General features: G+C 45.5%; 1 protein-coding gene across 1 annotated transcript; it reads right to left on the bottom strand.

Moving 5' to 3' along the window:
* Positions 1-2,116: 2,116 nt before the first annotated feature.
* On the bottom strand, positions 2,117-9,572 carry LOC118090531 (tubulin beta-1 chain). The gene is made up of 4 exons (XM_035126380.2): positions 9,403-9,572; positions 8,540-8,648; positions 3,976-4,086; positions 2,117-3,632 (listed from the first exon to the last, which is right to left on the bottom strand). The coding sequence occupies exons 1-4, from the start codon at positions 9,457-9,459 to the stop codon at positions 2,572-2,574; spliced, it is 1,338 nt and encodes a 445-aa protein (XP_034982271.1). The 5' UTR covers positions 9,460-9,572; the 3' UTR covers positions 2,117-2,571.
* Between the last annotated feature and the right edge of the window lie 9,470 nt (positions 9,573-19,042).

Below are 19,042 nucleotides of genomic sequence, written 5' to 3'. Positions count from 1 at the left end.
GGCATTCTGTGCAGTGGCCCTCCTTTTTGCTCTCCCCAAGAATGTTTGCCTAGCACCTTCATTATACACCTTTAGGCGCCAGCCAAAGCGTTCCTTTTTAACGAGGCCTTTGGTTGATCTGATTGACAATCCTATGTCCTTTTAAAATGAGGTGGTTTTGTGGAGGGTGGCTACTGGTTTGTGGTTTTTATTTTTATGATGCATTTTGTGGTTTTCTTTCTTAATTTTATTCTGTGAATCACCCCGAGACACCAGGTATAGGGTGGTATATAAATTCAATAAAATTAAAAAGTAAAGTAAAAATAGCACCAGTGCAATTAAGGGCTGGAGAAGTTGAAGGCAGCCAGAGAAAAGGCTGAGTGTTTCATTGAGCCACCAGCAGTTGGACAGCAGGTCTATCCATTGAGAACCAGTAGATGCGAAGTGCATGTTTCTCAGATGCCAAGTCTACCCAGGCTCCATCACTGCTCTGTCACCAGATATGCTACACCTGTTATTTGATACTAGTAATGTTTATTAGGCGTAAGCGCAACCATGGAAAAAGGCCAGCTACTGCTCATGCACCCAGATACAAAATGTGGTGAGATGTTTTCTCATAAGGATGCAGAAGGGCATTAGCAGCTTGTATAACAAAAATACGCACCCTTAAGCCCCTTGAATTAAATATCTGTAAGTACAGTGGTACTTAATCCGTTCCAGAAGTCTGAGGAGATGGGGCTGTGGGATCAGCCAGAGTGATCCCTTGTAGGCTGTTGAGAAGATCAGCAGGAACACTGGATTGCAGGTGTGAGGCCCGTTGATCATAGGATGCCACACATACTATCGCTTTTTGGGGAACACTGCCACCCACCCAATTATTTCATACGGCAGGCATGTCCAACTGGTCAATTGCGATCTACCGGTCGATCATGGGGCGTCCCTGGTCGATTATGTGATCCTGATAGATCACCCAAAAAAGCTCAACAACTTTTGTCAATCCAATGGTTAGATCACTGCCAGTTTTTTTTATAGTGGGAGTAGATTGCAATATCTTGGGAGTTGGACATGCCTGATCTAGGGAATGAAGAATACATTCCTGCCCCAGTCCTAGGAAGGCGGTAACGTCTTTCTTTTTTTTTGTTCACCCTGCAGCAGCAGCAGCAGCACAGCATGAAGGAAAACTTTTCTCTGTGGAGAGCGAAAGGACAGGTGTTGACACTTCCTCGGTTAAACAGGCAGGTTCTGCACAGTGTCTCAGCAAAAGATATTCTGAGCAGCCCCTCCTCCAAGGTTTCAGGTGCATGTAGTGATCTGAAGGAGAACCTCAAGTCTTACCATCACTGACTGTAATCTTCTGCGTTCTCATGAAGCTTCCGAGGCACAGGCCCAATCTTGTTTTCCTGTAATTATGATAATCATTTATGATACCTTCAAGCAATTGGTTTTAGGCTGAGGTCTTGACTCTCCTCTTTGAAGATGAGTGAGATTAGGTGTGTTTTAATATATATATATATAAAACCTGACTAAATTAATTGCAAAAGAAAACAATTCCTCACTGTAATGAAAATGAGTGCAGTTCTTGAATTGAGTAGTGGTAGGCCAGTTACTTAGACACAACCTCTATGGAGGGACCATCTGCAGGAGAAATGAAATTTGTGCTGTAATTCTCCTTTCATCAAGCAGGGGTAGAGTAGCAACTTACATTTCAATGGACAACAGTACTCCTTAATGTCAGGGCAATTTGGGCTATAGTTTTATTACGAAGCTATTGAAAACCTGTTTCTGGCCATTTCCTTCAAAGTATACTCCAGCTTCTTTAAAGAGGGATGTGGATGCTGTGACCTCCCAAGTGATGTTGGATTAAATCTCCCACTCGCCATGCTCACTGGGGCTGGTGGGAGTTGGAATCCAACAATATCTGGAAGACAACAGGTCCCTCATCGCTCAATGAGGAAACGCACCAAGAAGCCCAAGGATGACAATCAACATTATCTTTTAACGAAGTGTTAGCACCCCAAGGAGATCATAATCATCTAAATATATTTCAAAATGTGTAGAGGTGTTCTCAGGTTGTTCTTCAATGGGCTTTCCAAACTACTATTTCTAGATTCCAGAATTTTCAATACGGCTTACGTAGTTAGCTTTCCTGTCTATGGAGCAGCAGACAAGTCTTTATTTCAGATAAACTACGATAAAAGTAAGCTCTGCAGAAATGTATAAAAATTATAAATTTTTATAAATTTATAATTTTTATAAAACGGCTGCAGTACAATTGCGTTATCAATAGTTTTACACATATAGCTGAAGGACAACAGTAGTCTTAACAAGGAAGGAAGTATATTCTTAAGGGTAAAATTTAATAAGTTCACTTTCAGCCCCAATTTAAAGGGTGGAGATCTTCATAGCACCCACTTTTCATTATTATGGTGAAATGTTCTCATGACCTATAGAAGTGCTTCCAAATCAAATGGTTTGGGCAATGAGGGAAATCAACAGTAAAAGCACCAAGTTGAACTGAAAAAGCATGCAGCACTAGAGTTGAACAAACACTGCCCCATAACACTTGCCCCACTGCACGAAACCCCCACAATCCTAAGCCTCGTCTTCCTCGCCTTCCTCTTCAAACTCTCCCTGCTCATCCGCTGTGGCGTCTTGATATTGCTGGTATTCGGAGACCAGGTCATTCATGTTGCTCTCGGCCTCGGTGAACTCCATCTCATCCATGCCCTCTCCGGTGTACCAGTGCAGGAAGGCCTTGCGGCGGAACATGGCTGTGAACTGCTCAGAGATCCTCTTGAAGAGCTCCTGGATGGCCGTGCTGTTGCCAATGAAGGTGGCGGACATCTTGAGGCCTCGCGGAGGGATGTCGCACACGGCCGTCTTGACGTTGTTGGGGATCCACTCCACAAAATAGCTGCTGTTCTTGTTCTGGACGTTGAGCATCTGCTCGTCCACTTCCTTCATGGACATTCTGCCCCGGAAAATGGCCGCCACCGTCAGGTAGCGCCCGTGGCGCGGGTCGCAGGCCGCCATCATGTTCTTCGAATCAAACAATTGTTGGGTCAGCTCTGGCACCGACACGGCCCGGTACTGCTGGCTTCCGCGGCTCGTGAGGGGAGCAAAGCCCGGCATGAAGAAGTGCAGGCGAGGGAATGGCACCATGTTGACCGCCAGCTTGCGGAGGTCGGCATTCAGTTGGCCAGGGAAGCGCAGGCAGGTGGTGACACCGCTCATGGTGGCCGACACCAAGTGGTTGAGGTCCCCGTATGTCGGAGTTGTGAGTTTGAGTGTGCGGAAGCAGATATCGTACAAGGCTTCATTGTCAATACAGAAGGTTTCATCCGTGTTCTCCACTAGCTGGTGGACGGACAGCGTGGCATTGTAGGGCTCCACCACCGTGTCTGACACCTTAGGGGACGGCATCACGCTGAACGTATTCATGATCCGGTCGGGATACTCCTCCCGAATCTTGCTGATGAGGAGTGTCCCCAGTCCGGAGCCTGTGCCACCGCCCAGGGAATGGGTCAACTGGAAGCCCTGCAGGCAGTCGCAGTTCTCAGACTCCTTCCTTACCACATCCAGCACAGAGTCCACCAGCTCAGCTCCCTCTGTGTAGTGGCCCTTGGCCCAGTTGTTCCCAGCACCGCTCTGGCCTAGAGGAAGAAGCAGAAAGACAAGGATACAGAAACAAATTTAGTAACTATTGATTTCTGGCATAACTAGCCTTGGCCTTATGCCACCTGGCATAACTAGCCTTGCCCTTGTTTCAGTACATGATCAAAAGTTACAGGGAGAATGTACAGGATTAGTCAAACATTCCTCATAGTTGAATTCAAGTGTCTCTCAGGACAGGCAGAAAAGTCAGAGGTTTTGCATAGGGATGAGATTTGCAGAACATTTGGAATGAGTAGGTATGAGCAATCGAGCAGCTGCTTCAAGATACATTGCGCTCCTGTCAAGAAGGGAGACTACAGTCACCGAAAGAATATTACATACCAAAGACAAAATTGTCAGGCCGAAAGATCTGGCCGAATGGTCCAGACCGGACAGAATCCATTGTGCCAGGCTCCAAGTCCACAAGGATGGCACGGGGGACATACTTGTTGCCTGCGGGAAGAACAAAAGAACAATTTATGGATGCAGTGACCTTACTAAATTATCTGCAGTCTACTGGGCTCCTGGCAACCCTCACAGTTACTCAGAAAAAAAATTTTATATCAAGTAGCAGCACTAATTGTGAACAGATTTTGAATCAACCGCTATACTCCAAGGTGTTCAGTCAGTAAAATCAACAAAACAAAGAAAGCAGGTTTCTGACATCAGCTTCAGAAAAAAGGCCTTAATCATGCTCTAGCCATGGTTACTGTATTTTTTGTTCCATAGGACGCACCTAGTTTTTAGAGGAGGAAAAAAAGAAAAAATATTTTGCTTTTTTGAATTGTCCTAGGCATAGCAGCCAACTCCTAGAGGCCTAGGTGCCTTTGCCCCCCATTAAATATTGGAGGAAGTTGCCCCCCCATGTTGATGGGCATTGTCATTCAAGAATCTTCTTTCTTGAAGCAATGGATTCAAACTTCAAGAAAGAAGATTCCACCTAAACATTAGGAAGAACTTCCTGACAGTAAGAGCTGTTCGGCAGTGGAATTTGCTACCAAGGAGTGTGGTGGAGTCTCCTTCTTTGGAGGTCTTTAAGCAGAGGCTTCACAGCCATATGTCAAGAATGCTTTGATGGTGTTTCCTGCTTGGCAGGGGGTTGGACTGGATGGCCCTTGTGGTCTCTTCCAACTCTATGAATTACACGGGTGTCAAACACAAGGCCCGGGGGCCAAATCCGGCCCGCCAGACCTCGTCATGTGGCCCGCCGAGCGCCCCAGCCTGCGGGACCCAGCAGCGGGACCTTGCTGCTGAAGTGCTGCGCCGACAAAGCGCCGACAAACAGCTGGGGCCTGGGGATGTTAGAAAGGCGCTGCGTGGAGCGCCCCGAGCCACTGCAGGAGAAGGAGGAGGCAGCTTGCCGGGTCAGGGCCCAGCAGCGCCGCACGGAGAGTGCCGAGCCTCTGGGACGCAGCAGTGCTCTGTAGCACTTTGAACCGTCCTCCTCCTGCCACAGCTCGGCGCCTGGAAACGGCTGCTGCTGCTGAAGCACAGACAAAGCACCCAGCAGCGCCGCGTGGAGCTGCATGTAGAAGGACCCCAGCATCTCCACTCCAGGTACCAGTAGCTCTGCAAAGCTCCTGCATGAAACCCTAGCGAGCCTCCACCACCCAGTGCAGTTACCAAAAATCATTTTTCAATAAATTGTACAATAATTGTACATTTGAATATCTACTTGCCATTATTCTGACTATGTTTCTGCTTTCAGAGCTAGTTATTACTGACATTATTACAAAAAAAACAGTAATAATTGAATGCAGTGACAATAATTTATGATAATAAAGAGTGGACACATAGTCCTACAGATACAACCGGCCCTTTGAGGGTGACCAAACTGCTGATGCGGCCCCCGATGAATTTGAGTTTGACACACCTGTTCTATATAGTGTGCATGCACTTTGTCTTGAGATCAATTGCAGCGGTTCTCAACCTGTGGGTCCCCAGATGTTGTTGGAGTACAACTCCCATTATCCCTCAACTCCCATAATCCCTGAGCTCTGGCCTTGCTAGCTGGGGGCGATGGGAGTTGTAGTTCAACATCTGGGGACCTACAGGTTGAGAAAGGCTGATACGGTATGTGAGGTGGGGCTTACCTGCCCCCCCCAATATTTTATTCAAGTTGGAAGAGGGAGGGAGGGAGGGAGGAAAGTAAGTAAGTAAGTTGGAAGGAGGGGTGGAAGGGGCTCCCTTCCGTCTCTCCTCTCACCTTGCTCACCGTCACGGAAACAGCCCAAGAGCCAATTTCCCACTGCGCTGGCTCTAGCATTAGCCTTCGTGGCTCTGGCTCTCGCATTCGCTCTTTAGGACACAGACTTTTCCCCTCCTTTTGGGGAGGGGGAAAGTGCGTCTTATGGAGTGAAAAATACGGTATGTTTTTACATAGCGGCACCTTTGTACAAACTCTCTCTTTTTGGAAATAAAATATAACTTTATTGAAGTTAAAATGCATATACAAAATAAAAACACATAAACGGAATAGAACATTAGACAACAACACTAACGAAACTAACGACAAATGAAAATAATTAACCAAATAGCTAAATAACGAAATAATGATTACAGAATACAGACAAAAAATTAAAGAAACAAGAAATTAAACCCAAATATATATAAATCATAAATAAATTATAAATAAATCATATCTAGACATAAATATATATATGCATCATATGTAAATCATAATTTAACACAAGAATCATATTATTCTTTCCATCTGACTGTATATATGTACAAAAACCAAAGGATAACAAAAAAGATTTTTTCCCTTCCCCCCCTCCCCCTCCCTTTAAAATTGACTTCCAGTCAACCCTTTACTCTGGTCTTTTTGTTTTTTAGTTTATGTTGTTATACATACTTTTCTCCTCTATTCTTCTTTTGTTCCTTTTTTTGTGCCTTTCATATATCTGCTAAGAGGTTGGTTTTTTCTATTCGTTTTTTTTTAATATTGTTTAAATGAGTTCCAATTTCCCCCCAATTTTTCTTTTTACACCTTTTGTCCTCCCCGCTCTAATTGTTAAATTTTGATAATTTTTCCACCCAATCCTCTTTTTTTGATACTATTTCACTTTTCCGATTCTTTGCGATTAGTGTTCTGCCGACAGCCGTTGCGTGCATAATTAATGCTCTGTCATTGGCCTTTATCTTATCACTTATTATCTCTAATAGAAACATTTCCGGATCTTTTTTGAAAGGGTATTTTAGAATTCTTTTCAATTCATTGTATATTTCATCCCAATTTTTTTTAATTTTTTTGCAGTTCCACCAAATATGTAAATAGGTTCCTAGTTCTTCCTGGCATCTCCTGCATATGTTGTTTAATCCTTTGTACATCTTAGCCAAGTTTTCTTTCAAATCGTAATTGGTCACACACTTCATATCCCGCTTCCATAGATTCTCCCATTTTTCTATTGTAATCGCTTTTCCAATACAAACTCAGAGGAAAGCATGCATCATTCTTCCCTTGTGTGCAGGGTCTTTCACATCAACCACTATCCAGTCCTTTTAACTTGATATGCACCTGCTCTACCACTGAACTGGTATCTCCCCATACCCCACCCAGCTAAGTTGTGGCCCATCAGCTATCTCAACAGGGGTCTTACTACGTTTCCAAGCATAATTAAAGTGTTGGTGCTGACCTTTAAAGCCCTAAACAGCCTCAGCCCAATATACCTGAAGGAGCGTCTCCACCCCCATCATTCAACCTGAATACCAAGGTTCAGCTCCAAAGACCTTCTGGCAGTTCCCTCACTGCGAGAAGTGAGGTTGCAGGGAACTAGACAGAGGGCCTTCTCAGTAGTGGCGCCCACCCTGTGAAACACCCTCCCATCAGATGTCAAGGAAATAAGCAACTACAGTGGTACCTCCAGATGCAAATGAGATCCGTTCCGGAACTCCAGCTGCATCCTGAGGAATTCGCAAATGGAGGTGCAACTTCTGCGCATGAGCGTGTGGCAAAACCCGGAAAAATACTTCGGGGTTTGCTGTGTTTGCATCCTGAAAGATACGCAAACAGACGTATGCATATCTAGAGGTACCACTGTATCTGACTTTTAGAAAACATCTGAAGGCAGCCCTGTTTAGGAAATATTTTAGTATTTGATCTTTTACCATGTTTTTAATGTTCTGCTGGGAGCCGCCCAGAGTGGCTGGGGAAATACAGCCAGGTGGGCAGGGTATAAATAAAAAAATATTACTACTATTACCACTACTACCACCTGACACCCGGTGATTGGCAGGTGGTATATCCTGCTCACCTGTCAAGGTTGGCCTGCATGTGCACATATGTGCATAGAGACAGCAGCAGCCAGAGTCACTTTCGCACCTGCACTTCATAGGTACCCATGGAAAGTTTTGTCTGCAAAGCTTTATTATTACGAGGTTATTCGATTTCAATTACAGAAATAATAAATAACCTTTCACATCCAGAAGCAAACAATGTCAATGTCCCCTCCTCAGCACAAAAAACCTGTTTTTATTAATTAAATTAAATTAAATTAATTAATTTAATTAATTTAATTCCTTTTCTGGCCCCATCCCAGACAGATAAAGAGGAATTTTAAATCCTTTAGTACAGCACCAAATTATTGGCCAGGTTTGTATTTTTCTTCTTCTTACCAAGTCTGTATTTTTAGTTTGAAAACACATAATTAGGGAGCTTATGACAGGCAGGCTCCATCTTAGAACAAAGATGGAAATTCTTCTAAGGTGGGGCTGGACACCAAAAATAGGAAGAGCACCCGTTTATAAAAATAAAAAGGCTCTTTGCAAGTACTATATATTTATCTGCAGATTTAACTAGTTGTAAGCTTTGCAATCTATCAATCAAGATTTCTGTAAATGGGCAACAGACTTCTTTCCGGAGGCAGCTAGAAGCAGTTCCTTAAAAAGACAAGCACTCCATTTTTACCAGCAGCTTCATTGTAGTAGACGCTGATCCTCTCAAGCTGCAGGTCGCTGTCTCCATGGTAGCTGCCTGTCGGGTCAATGCCATGCTCATCGCTGATGACCTCCCAGAACTGAAATGGGAATTTTGGAGAGCTATTTAGCAAGTGCGACGAGAAAGAATGACGAAACACGTGCAGCTGCTGCGGCCACACCTTAGCCACCATACTGCAAGCACATGACCCACTGCGCCATGACGAGACAGATTCCCTTCACACAAAGCAATGCCAACAGGGCATTAAGAAGGCAGGATTGTTACATTTCACGGGTGGACATACTGTTGGAGGAGGGGGGGGGAGCTAGTTTAACAAAGAAAGAAGCCAATTGGCTTCCGGCTTTGCACAATCACGCACACACTCAACCAGCTTGAACGCAGCTCTAAATACAGGCTGCATCCTCTGCAGAGGGGCGAGGCAACACAAAAGCTTACCGTTATAACTGGATTGATTCTAGTTCTAGCTGGTTAAGGAAGGGGAAATACACTGTGTGAAACGGATGTGGCCACGATGGAAAGCGAAGGCCTTCATTGTTTCCCGCAAGATCTGCCCTATCATGAAGCGGCAGGGAGGGGCAGGGAAAGATGGCGCATCCGCAGCTTTGCAAAAAAGGGGGGCGCATCGTAGACATAACCACGGGGAGGGTTTTCCTAGTGCTTTGTCCTCCCCCTTCCCCCCTCCTTCAGCTTAATTCTTAGGTGGCGATTAATGCGTTTCACTGGAGACGCAAGAAAGGGAAACGATACGGCTGGTCCCCGCACAGCCGGGTTCACGAACAATAGATTCCCCACCCCCACCACCAAATTCCTTTGCCCCCGCTTTCCCATTATACCTTGGCTCCAATCTGATTCCCGCACTGGCCGGCTTGCATGTGCACGATCTCCCGCATGGCTGCGACTTTGTTTCAGGCGATCACCCGCTTGCTACTTTCAGGAAAGAGAAATCTGCGTCTTGCTCGCTCGACAACAGCAGCAGGAAACAAGGGCGCGCCTCTCCCCGAGGGCTCTTTTATAGCGGGAGGCGCGTGGCTCCGCCCCTTCCCCTCCCTTCCTTTCCCGGCCTGGCGGGAGCGGAGCGGGGCGGAGCTAAAGGCACGTAGAAGCTTCCTTGTCTCTCGCTCGAGGGGCGGAGAGGAGAAAGTCCACACCTCCCTCCGATTCTCGCGCCCGAGGGAGGTAGTGGGTGGGACGGCGGCGGCGGCGGCCTGGATTGGACTGGCATCGCCCTGCGCACGTAAGCAGCTACGGTAGTTTCTTAGGGGCGACCCTAATATTGAAAAGCGGGTCCTCGCTGTGCCGGCTTTTTGTCTTTTCAGCGGGCTTTTTATTTTTGCACCTGCCTGCAGCAAATACCATTTTGATGCGCTCGAATGTTTTCTTTCCCCCAGATCCAAAAGCAGAAAGACATGTGGCACTAATATATCCTTAAAATGCTTATAATACACACACCGCATTAACCCATCCAATCCAGGTGCTGATTGCACATTCATAGAGTCAATTGCTGATCTAACTTCCTCCTCTGTTATGTTGTTGTTTAGTCGTGTCCGACTCTTCGTGACCCCATGGACGCCCCATGGACGCACGACAGACTCTCCTGTCTTCCACTGCCTCCCGCAGTTTGGACAGACGCATGTTGGTGGCTTCGAGAACACACTGTCCAACCATGTCGTCCTCTGTCGTCCCCTTTCCACCTGTGCCCTCCATCTTTCCCAACATCAGGGTCTTTTCCAGGGAGTCTTCTCTTCTCATGAGGTGGCCAAAGTATTGGAGCCTCAGCTTCAGGATCTGTCCTTCCAGTGAGCACTCAGGGCTGATTTCCTTCAGAATGGATAGGTTTGATCTTTTTGCAGTCCATGGGACTCTCAAGCATCTCCTCCAGCACCATAATTCAAAAGCATCAATTCTTTGGCGATCAGCCTTCTTTATGGTCCAGCTCTGACTTCCATACATCACTACTGGGAAAACCATAGCTTTAACTATGCGGACCTTTGTCGGCAAGGTGATGTCTCTGCTTTTTAAGTTCTGGTTACAGGTAGGTAGCCGTGTTGGTCTGGGTCGAAGTAAAATAAAAAATTCCTTCAGTAGCACCTTAAAGACCAACTAAGTTTTTATTTTGGTATGAGCTTTCGTGTGCATGCACACTTCTTCAGATAGCTAGGTATCTGACGAAGTGTGCATGCACACGAAAGCTCATACCAAAATAAATACTTAGTTAGTCTTTAAGGTGCTACTGAAGGAATTTTTTTATTCTGCTTTTTAAGATGCTGTCTAGGTTTGTCATTGCTTTTCTCCCAAGAAGCAGGCCTCTTTTAATTTCATGACTGCTGTCACCATCTGCAGTGATCATGGAACCCAAGAAAGTAAAATCTCTCACTGCCTCCATTTCTTCCCCTTCTATTTACCAGGCGGTGATGGGACCAGTGGCCATGATCTTAGTTTTTTTGATGTTGAGCTTCAGACCATATTTTGCGCTCTCCTCTTTCACCCTCATTAAAAAGTTCTTTAATTCCTCCTCACTTTCTGCCATCAAGGTTGTGTCATCAGCATATCTGAAGTCCAGCCTTTTGCATGATGAATTCTGCATGTAAGTTAAATAAGCAGGGAGACAATATACAGCCTTGTCGTATCCCTTTCCCAATTTTGAACCAATCAGTTATTCCGTATCCAGTTCTAACTGTAGCTTCTTGTCCCACATAGAGATTTCTCAGGAGACAGTTGAGGTGATCAGGCACTCCCATTTCTTTAAGAACTTGCCATAGTTTGCTGTGGTCGACACAGTCAAAGGCTTTTGTGTAGTCAATGAAGCAGAAGTAGATGTTTTTCTGGAACTCTCTGGCTTTCTCCATAATCCAGCGCATGTTTGCAATTTGGTCTCTAGTTCCTCTGCTCCTTTGAAATCCAGCTTGCAGTTCTGGGAGTTCTCAGTCAACATACTGCTTAAGCCTGCCTTGTAGAATTTTAAGCATAACCTTGCTAGTGTGTGAAATGAGCGCAATTGTGCGGTAATTGGAACATTCTTTGGCACTGCCCTTCTTTGGGATTGGGATGTATACTGATCTTCTCCAATCCTCTGGCCACTGCTGAGTTTTCCAAACTTGCTGGCATATTGAGTGTAGCACCTTAACAGCATCATCTTTTAAAATTTTAAATAGTTCAGCTGGAATATCATCACTTCCACTGGCCTTGTTATTAGCAGTGCTTTCTAAGGCCCATTTGACTTCACTCTCCAAGATGTCTGGCTCAAGGTCAGCAGCCACACTACCTGGGGTGTACGATACCTCCATATCTTTCTGGTATAATTCCTCTGTGTATTCTTGCCACCTCTTCTTGATGTCTTCTGCTTCTGTTAGGTCCTTTCCACTTTTGTCCTTTATTATGATAATCTTTGTACGAAATGTTCCTTTCAGATCTCAAATTTTCTTGAACAGATCTCTGGTTTTTCCCATTCTGTTGTTTTCCTCTATTTCTTTGCATTGCTCATTTAAGAAGGCCCTCTTGTCTCTCCTTGCTATTTTTTTGGAAGTCTGCATTCAATTTCCTGTATCTTTCACTATATCCCTCGCATTTTGCTTGCCTTCTCTCCCCCGCTATTTGTAAGGCCTCACTGGACAGCCACTTTGCTTTCTTGCATTTCCTTTTCATTGGGATGGTTTCGTTGCTGCCTCCTGTATAATGTTATGAGCCTCTTATCTAATTCCCTTCTATTTTCACATATTTCTGGGAGCTCCTGTCCTTCACAAAATTTATCAACATCTTCATCATTAATTCATTTAATTCCATACAATCTATTATAAAATCCTAAAAAGGTCTCCAATATCTTCTTAGGGTTTATATATACAGTGGTACCTCTACTTACGAATAACTCTACTTACGAATGTTTCTACTTACAAACGGAGCTCCATCCGCCATCTTGGATGCGGTTTAGATAGGATATTTTCTACTTACGAATTTTTAGATAGGGTTGCTTCGACTTACAAATTTTTTCTCCCAATGCATTCCTATGGGATTCGACTTACATATTTTTTCAACTTACGAATGTGCGTTCGGAATGCATTAAATTCATAAGTAGAGGTACCACTGTATTATTTACACAATGGGTCCGTCTGATTGGCTGATTCTGCTTTCCTCCTGGAGCCTGATTGGGCTGCTCCTGCAAGCCTATCAGGTTGTTGCATTCTAGGATCCTACCTTCCTATTGTTCCAGGATCCAAGCTTAGTACATAACAGCTTACGAGTGTGGGGTGCTTGGTCTTTACACCTTTGGTTGTTACTCTCTGAATGGGACTAGTAGAGATTTTGAAGCACACCTGTTATATGACTGCTTTTTTCTTTTAAAAAACCCCTTCCAGATCAGAATGGTTACAAAAAGTGGTTGAATATGCAGAACTAGCCCAATTATCCCAAAAAATGAAAGGTAAGTCAAAACAAGCATTCATTGTAAGATGGGAAGTTTTCAAAATATATCTTAAGAATAACTGTTGCAGTATGAACTGGGTCGCTGCCTTCGAATAACCTCTGTACCTGTACGAAGTAATAAACAATGACTCAGGGGAAATAATATTTTATTATAAATTGAATGGATAGGTTTATGCATTAAGTTTGTAAATATTAAATGAAAGATGGAGAAGACGGGAAGTTAGATGTGCTTAAAGAAGGTTTACAGTCAGAACATATTAATTTATTTTTTGTGGACTTTGTAAATGTATGGTTTTCTTTTTAGATACAGTTTTTAAGCACAATAAAGCATTTTTTTATTTAAAAAAAATCCTGCTAGGGTTTTCACTTGTATACAATTATTTCCCCATAATCCCCCTATTCTGCTGGTTAGACCCACTGATTTTGCATACTCCATCATCTTGAACTGCCATTCTTCCTTCTTTGGATCTTCTCCCACCCTCCATTTTATCCCATCTGCTTTCTAATTTCCTGCATTTTCAAACTTAAATGACAAAAAAATGCAAACATACTCTCTCTGTTTATTTTAAGGCCATGGAGTCCTTTTGAACAACAAACTATTTTAGTGCTTTAATGAGCTGTTTGATTTTAATGATTTGTTACTTTTTGTTTTCTGAAATTGCCTGGAGATGAAAGCTTCCTTTGAGGGATCACCCAGAAGTCCCTTCTGCCCAAGGGACTCTAGCTTGAAAGTCAGCTTATATTCTTGCAGCCCTCCTTGCTGTTGTGTGCAACTTTATTCCCTCTGTGTACCAAGGGACAAGCACTTCATTGCCTCTACCAAGGAAAGGCTATGCACACCAGCTTTCCTTTGAATTCACCCGCACTTAATGTCTGAACATCAGGGATGCATGCAGAGATGTGGCTCTGCAGCACCATTCCACATTTGGTGTCTCATTGCATGCAAGGTTAATGTTCTTGAGATCTGTGGGCATCCATGCGGCAGCAAGGACATCTTCCACCACAAAAATCATAACCCCCAGATCACCATCCTTGGTTGAGAAAAAGAGCAAGTTTTTAGCATGCTTTGTGATTTAGCATGCTCTCACTTTTCGGCATTTTAAGTCAATGAATGAAATCAGACTAGCACTTAGGAAAGATGATCCATCCAATTAGTCAAGGCTAGAGTGAAACACCGATTATCTACAGTTTTGGTTTGCTATTAATCCTTTGCTGCAGGTGTGTTTGGGGGGAAGAAGTTATTCCTGCTGACAGTGCAGGTATACAGGATTTTAGTGCAGCTGTGCTTGGGGAGCAGTGTGTCACCTCAAAAAACAAAATGCAGCAGCAAAGACAGGAATGTACTATATTCTCAGATGCCAAGTCTACCCAGGCTCCATCACTGCTCTGTCACCAGATATGCTAGACTTGTTATCTGATATTGGTAATGTTTATTTGGCGTAAGCTCACCCACGGAAAAAGGCCAATAACTGCTCATGCACCCAGATACAAAATGCGGTGAGATGTTTTCTCATAAGGATGCAGAAGGGCATTAGCAGCTTGTATAACAAAAATATGGACTCCTTAGCTCATTGAATTTAATGTCTCTAAGTATTGCTTGATTCTAAAAATGGAGTACAAAATCGGGGAAAACGTGTCGTAGTTTTTTTGTTACTACTTATGTATTTTATATTTAGCTCCAGCCCTCCTGTTGGTTGAAAGAGGACAAAATGTTTATATTCAAAATGTTTTCCCAGGGACAATGAAATGTGGTACTTCAAAGGAAAAGATAATGACCTGAGGAGATGGTGCTGTGGTTCTTGGCTGTGGGATCATCCAGAGCATGGGTAGGCAAACTAAGGCCCAGGGGCCGAATCCAGCCCAATCTCCTCCTACGTAAATCTAGCCCGTGGACAGTCTGGGAATCAGCGTGTTTTTACATGAGTAGAATGTGTGTTTTTATTTAAAATGCATCTCTGGGTTATTTGTGGGGCATAGGAACTCATTCATTTTTTCCCTTCAAAATATAGTCCGTCCGTCCGTCCCCCAAGATCTGAGGGACAGTGGACCGGCCCCCTGCTGAAAAAGTTTGCTGACCCCTGACCCAGAGTGATCCCTTGTAGGCTGTTGAGAGGATCAGCAGGAACATTTATACACTCACACATGCTGCTTAAACAGAGATGGTGCTGTGGTCTAAACCATTGAGCACCTTGGGCTTGCTGATCAGAAAGTCGGCGGTTCGGATCCCCACAACGGGGTGAGCTCCTGTTGCTCTATCGCAGCTCCTGCCAACCTAGCAGTTCAAAAGCACGTCAAAGTGCAAGTAGATAAATAGGTACCACTCCGGCGGGAAAGTAAATGGCATTTCTGTGCGCTCTGACTTCTGCCACGGTGTCCTGTTGCGCCAGAAGCAGTTCAGTCATGCTGGCCACATGACCCAGAAAGCTGTCTGTGGACAAACACCAGCTCCCTCGGCCTGAAAGCGAAATGAGCACCACAACCCCATAGTCGCCTTTGACTGGGCTTAATTGTCCAGGGGTCCTTTACCTTTACCTTTTACCTGCAACACATGCTATTGCTTTAGATTATAAATGTTTTAAGGGAATTGGGGAAAGGGGAACCTAACTCCACCACCGATGCTCAAGATTAAAATACCCCATAAAAAGTGGTGCCACTCCTCGCTCTCCTGCATTTTACAAAGTTGATCTCTGTTAAAAGGAAGATGTTCAGTAAATGTGTGCATTTCAGATGCTGGGCTTGACATAGCCAAAGAGTTGTAGAACTGGAGGAGCTGGAAGGGACAAAAAGGGTCATCTAGTCCAACCCCCTGCAGTGCAGGAATCACAGCTAAAGAATACCTGACATCTTCCTCACAAGGGAGCTATTGGGATGAGAATTCAAGTTCTGGGATAAAAAACGGAATAGATTTTAGGAACAAATGACAACCCAGCAGATTTTGGTCAGCCACCTCCAAACAACATGGACAAGATGAAGTAAGATGTTTTTGTTATGGTTAGGGGAATTAGCATTGAAATATAGATATTTCAAGGGGCTTGGGAGTGTTTAGCTCCTTTAAAGAAGAACAAGCATAGGCAAAAAAAAGGGCTAGTTTATTAACCCTTGTTCAGTCCTTTACTACCATGTTTTCCAAATTTCACCCTGAATATGGCATTTGTTCATTTGGTACAGGGTTTCTCAAACATGGGTCTCCACTTGTTTTTGGTCTACAATTATCATCATCATTCCTAACCACTGATTCTGCTAGCTAGGGATGATGGGAGTTGTAGTTCAAGAGCAACTAGAGCAGGCATCCCCAAACTGCAGCCCTCTAGATTTTTTGGCCTACAACTCCCATGATCCCTAGCTAACAGGACCAGTGGTCAGGGATGATGGGAACTGTAGTCCAAAACATCTGGAGGGCCGAAGTTTAGGGATGCCTGAACTAGAGACATGGGCGTACCCAGGGGGCAGGGGGGGCAACTGCCCCCGAAGCTAAAAAGGAGGGGGGGAAGACAGCTCACAGCACGCACTTTTGTCCTTCTCATTCGGGTACACGATCTTGCCGCAGCGGGCACAGCTTAAGACCCCAGCGGAAGACAGACAGACCCCAGCGGAAGGCAGTGGTGGGAGTTGCCCCCGGCTGCCTGGAAAAGGATGGAAAGCTGTGTCTGTGGCAAGGCTTGTAACACTACAGAAGCGAGCGGGAGGAGGAAGAGGAAGAGGGCGTGAGGGAAAGAGAGAGAGAGAGAGAGAGAGAGCGCACAGATCAGCCTACCATCGGTGCGCACTGTTTTTTTCCAGGGTAAAAAGAGCAGAGGCCGGCGGGGAGGAGTTGCGGAGAACCGCGTGACTGCCCCCTCCCCTCCGGGGGGCGTTGATGTTGACCACGCCTCCTGGGAGGATCCCGGCTACGTCATTGCCAGCCAGCCAATTGGGTGGCTGGGGGTGGGGGCGTGGCTTGCCCCCCCTAGTTTTGATCCTGGGTACGCCCATGAAGTTTGGGAAACACTGCCCCCCCCCATTATTCCCTGGGAATGCAGAAAAAAAGGTTCCTGTCCCAGTCCTAGGAAGGTGGTGAAGGAAACCATGTTTTTCTTTTTTACCCTGCAGCAGCAGCACAGCATGAAGGAAAACTGTTCTCTGTGGAGAGCAAAAGGACAGGTGTTGAGACTTCCTCGGTTAAACAGGCAGGTTCTGCACAGTGTCTCAGCAAAAGATATTCTGAGCAGCCACTCCTCCAAGGTTTCAGGCGCATGTAGTGATCTGAAGGAGAACCTCGAGTCTTACCATCACTGACTGTAATCTTCTGCGTTCTCATGAAGCTTCAGAGGCACAGGCCCAATCTTGTTTTCCTGTAATTATGATAATCATTTATGATACCTTCAAGCAATTGGTTTTAGGCTGAGGTCTTGACTCGCCTCTTTGAAGATGAGTGTGATTAGGGGTGTGTGTGTGTGTGTGTGTGTGTGTGTGTGTGTGTGTGTACACTGTATATATATATAGGTAAAGGGCCCCCTGACCATCAGGTCCAGTCGTGTCCGACTCTGGGGTTGCGGCGCTCATCTCGCTCTATAGGCCGAGGGAGCCGGCATTTGTCCGCAGGCAGCTTCCGGGTCATGTGGCCAGCATGACAAAGCTCCTTCTGGCAAACCAGAGCAGTGCACGGAAACACTGTTTACCTTCCCTATTTATCTACTTGCACTTTGATGTGCTTTTGAACTGCTAGGTGTGCAGGAGCTGGGACTGAGCAATGGGAGCTCACCCCATTGCAGGGATTCGAACCGCCAACCTTCTGATCAGCAAGCCCTAGACTCTGTGGTTTAACCCATAGCGCCACCTGGGTCCCTGCAAGTTTATATATATACTAGCTGACCTGGCCACACGTTGCTGTGGTTCTTTCCTGTGATCCCCCCCACCCTGTCCCGATCCATGACGTATCCTGCCCCTCCTCCCTCCACCCCGGCTCATCCCTGTGTTTCGGTAGGATACCCTTTCCTCTGTTGTCCCTGGGGAGTGTTGGCCCCTCCCCCATGTATCTCCATACCTTGGCCCCCACCCTTGGAGAAGGAACTGTTAGGTTCTGGGTTTTATTTCCCAGCATGCACTTCTGTCTGAGCCCTCTGTTGTCCCCTCCCCCCTGTATCTCCATACATTGGCCCCTGCACATGTAGATTAAGGATGGGGGGTGATGATGTGTCGTGGGACGCAGAGAACTACTTAAAAAATTCTGAGGGGGGGGTCAAATAGCGAAGCCCCATAGCCCCGTAGCAACAAACAGGCCCAGACAGAAGGAAGGGGGTCATATGGGCCACTTTGTGCGGGCCTCCGAATCTAAAGGGGGGCCCGGTCTGCATATTAACAATCAGTAAAATGGAAAAAGTAACAAAAGGGTTAAAAACAGGGCCACATTATCTAATCTACCTGGCCCGGGCCTCTGTGTGGCCCTGCAAGTGCCTGGCAACAGAAGGCACGTTCTGAAGCACCCGAGTTGTTCAGTTCCATAAAAAACCCAGGAAGTGGCAAGGGGAAAGTAGGGGATTGTAAATGGGGTGGGGGGGTGGCCACTGCAAATATCTGAGGACTTAAACTGGGGAGAGAAAGTGCATGGTTGTTTGTTTGTTTTTTAAAGACACAGAGGCTTACAATCAGTTGTTTCTCCTAAAATAAGACATCCCCTGAAAATAAGCCAATGTGGGGTTTTTTAAGGAAAAATAAATATAAGACAGTGTCTTATTTTTGGAGAAACATGGTAAAGCCTAGGTTAAAAGGGGCACGACTGTCCTTACTTAAAATGGCCGCCGGGAGCCTCACATGTGACACAACGCCCACTAAATTACAAAGCGAAAACCCCTCGCTGTGCCCCCAAGGGTGTGTTGGGAGAAATGATGAACGACTGCCTAATGCTGCCAGGCGTTTATTAATGCAGCCGCCAGGAGAGGCTTTGGGCTTGGGGTGGAATGGCTGTTTTGGTGGCTGTTGGACAGTTGCTCCCCCCACCCTCCGTCAGCCCATGACCTATTTGGGCTTCTCCTCCCCCCACCTCCCACCCAGGGCTCCATTCGGGATAGTATTTAAAGG

This window comes from Zootoca vivipara, chromosome 8 (genome assembly GCF_963506605.1).
Source record: "Zootoca vivipara chromosome 8, rZooViv1.1, whole genome shotgun sequence".
Taxonomy (NCBI): Eukaryota; Metazoa; Chordata; class Lepidosauria; order Squamata; family Lacertidae; genus Zootoca; species Zootoca vivipara.
This window is presented reverse-complemented; position numbering and strand designations above follow the sequence as displayed.

Excerpts from the sequence above, each read along its gene's own strand:
- LOC118090531 (XM_035126380.2), bottom strand. The coding sequence starts at position 9,459 with ATGCGGGAGATCGTGCACATGCAAGCCGGCCAGTGCGGGAATCAGATT. Across the intron at positions 8,649-9,402 it reads GGAATCAGATTGGAGCCAAG|TTCTGGGAGGTCATCAGCGA; the intron begins GTATAATGGGAA and ends TTCCCATTTCAG. Across the intron at positions 4,087-8,539 it reads CTACTACAATGAAGCTGCTG|GCAACAAGTATGTCCCCCGT; the intron begins GTAAAAATGGAG and ends TTCTTCCCGCAG.